Consider the following 2,675-nt stretch of genomic DNA (forward strand, 5'->3'; position numbering starts at 1 on the left):
TGAAATTTCTTTCAGCTCACCTCGTATTTCTTGAGTGGCGCCGAGCAGAGTATCGAATCTCGACACGAAATCTTCCTTCATCGTTTCGATAGCAGTGAGAATTTGACTGGAGTTAGCTAAGTTTTCACTAGCCTCGGATGCTGATGCTTGCCTTGCTAGGCTAGAGTCCAACTTTGCGGTCATCTTCTGAGGTTTAGGAGGCTTATTTGACGGCATATTAGTTACCAAATCGGTTTAAACACAAAAGTGGCTGCTTATTAGCGCTGAAAGCAATATTTTTAATTGTCCGACTATTAGTAGTTACATTTTAGGTTGGGAGAGCTCTGTCACGCGTCCACCTAGCCCAACGCCATAACCGGAAGTCGAAATTATAGTTTCTATGAAGTTATGGTATTTTGTGATTAAAATTAAATTCTTAATAAATGAAGAAATAATTTCATACATAAGGATGTTGATTTTTTTTGTTCTTCATTATTATGTTTTGCAAATAGTGAATGGCATGACAATAAAACATGCATTTTATTACAAATTCTATTACTTTCTGAATAAATGGGAATTAAAGTTTAACTGTATAGCAATTATGTTTCAATTGGTTTGATGGGCAATGGGCAAAGCAAAAAAAAACACCCCTGAAGAACTGCATGGACCCAGATGCAATAAAGTTAGTCATTTACATCTAGATCATTGTTGATCAGCTGTCTGAGTGTGATGTACAGATTGACTGTTTCAAATACATCATTTGTCAATGACAAATTATGCTCTGACATCAGATCCACACAAATATGGAACACATCCTCATCACATGGGAAGTCCTTGAAAACACATTCTGTCAAACAGGCCTCAATCTTATCCAGACCAGGGCGATACTTGTAGTCCGTGGCACCGTAGAGCTCTGGCACTGCATGTATGATTGCTGGACGACCATGAGGACTTCTTGAGTCATGTACTCTGCGTATCCTGTGCTCATTCCATGTTGATGCGACCTCATCCAGTTCTTCCTGGTAAACAAGTTGGTTCAGACAACTTAATTCCACAATTGAATGCATTGTACATTATGTAGGCCTACATTACATGCAATTATTGTCTTTTGAAAGTAAAATTACTGTCTATATGTGTAACGTGGTGTAGAAGGTGAGACTTAGTTAAAATCAGGTCCAAGGCCCGTACACCTTGTAAATAGAATGTGGCATGTATTGAAACATGCCTCAACCTTTAGTAGGCAATTTGCATTCCAGGCTACTAGATATAGGAGCCTATGCACATGGCCAAACTGGTCGTGCTTCCTAAAATCTTCATTAGGCATTCCAGTTCTTATTAGACATAGGCTAGACCTTTCAACTGTCTGGTATGTAGCATACAGGCTGCTAAAAAGAGACAAAAATGTGCGAAGGTTGTCGATTATCGCATGGCTAGTAAAACAAAGCATTGCTGAATGGGAAAATAACAGAAAGGAAGGCATTGAGGAAGCCCATAGCCTTAGCAGTTTCCACTCCTGCTTTTAAGCGGTCCGAACATGCCACCCGCAAATGGCTCTAAGTAGCCTTACAACAAAAATACAACAAATTACAGCATGCAGAGAAATGCAGTTAAAATATTAAAAGCAGTGAATATTGTGAGACTTAGGCCTACTTACCTGAATTGTGGAAAGAAAACAAAACCGAACCAGTGATTTGTCCAAGAAGGTGTCAGCAAAGTGACCATCGCAGCGTAGTTGGTCAAAGATGTCCATCCAAAATTGCGCACACTGGCTGCGCAGAGTTAACCACCACCTTTCAATGCGCTGGTTACCAGTGCTTGGACCAACCGTAACATGGTCGGTAACCTGACCATCTGAGAAGTGCAGAAACTTTTGCATTTCAGCCAGTCGAACATTTTCCGTGCCCATATCTAACCTTACTCTTTCAGGGCAGCCTTCAGTCCTAACTACAGCGTCCATAAAATACCCGGCAATTACGTTTGGATCGTTATTAGTTTTGTAGGCCTCCAGCCAGATGACTCGTCTTGAAAAACCATCTATGCATCCACTGATTGCAATACCAAAAGGCTTCAGCTTATCATAGCCGTCAATGTGCCAGACGTAGTTCGGTCCCTTGCTGTGATATACTCTGCGGCGCAATCGGTGTCTGGATCTCAATTCCACTCCGTCGCTGTCCAGCAATCGCATAAGGATGCGTACCGTTTCCCTGTCTGTCACAATGCCGTTCATCCAACACTTCTGGTGCATCCACCGATACCCATGGCACTGGCCAGAAGTCTGTAACTGCGCTTCAATGAAAGCTGCTACCTCTGTTGGGTCTGTCTTGTTCTTTCTGCGCCACAATTTGTTCTTTCTCAAAAATCTTTCTAAAGTCCGCCGGCTCAGCACCACACCATGCTCCTTAGCTAATACTGCCATAATTTCATCATTTGTGTACATTCGTAATACGTAACGTAACGATGCCACTCCATGTTCAATGATCTGCCTTAACATTGGTGGTTTTATACTTTTTATCTCAAAATTTCGACTTTTATTTCTCAAAATTTTGACTTTTTATCTCAAAATGTTGACTTTTTATCTCATAATTTTGACTTTTTATCTCAAAATTTCGACTTTTATATCTCAAAATTTTGACTTTTTATCTCAAAATTTCGACTTTTTATCTCAATTTTTTTTTAATCTCCCTGGCGGAAATGGG

The 2,675-nt window shown here is 40.4% G+C and overlaps 1 protein-coding gene across 1 annotated transcript; it reads right to left on the reverse strand.

The window, feature by feature from the left end:
- Positions 1 to 509: 509 nt before the first annotated feature.
- LOC134071668 (uncharacterized) lies at positions 510 to 2,352 on the reverse strand. The gene is made up of 2 exons (XM_062528471.1): positions 1,634 to 2,352; positions 510 to 998 (listed from the first exon to the last, which is right to left on the reverse strand). Exons 1-2 carry the CDS (start codon positions 2,222 to 2,224, stop codon positions 663 to 665), a joined length of 927 nt encoding a protein of 308 aa, XP_062384455.1. The 5' UTR covers positions 2,225 to 2,352; the 3' UTR covers positions 510 to 662.
- Between the last annotated feature and the right edge of the window lie 323 nt (positions 2,353 to 2,675).

Source organism: Sardina pilchardus, chromosome 23 (genome assembly GCF_963854185.1).
Source record: "Sardina pilchardus chromosome 23, fSarPil1.1, whole genome shotgun sequence".
Lineage (NCBI taxonomy): Eukaryota > Metazoa > Chordata > Actinopteri > Clupeiformes > Clupeidae > Sardina > Sardina pilchardus.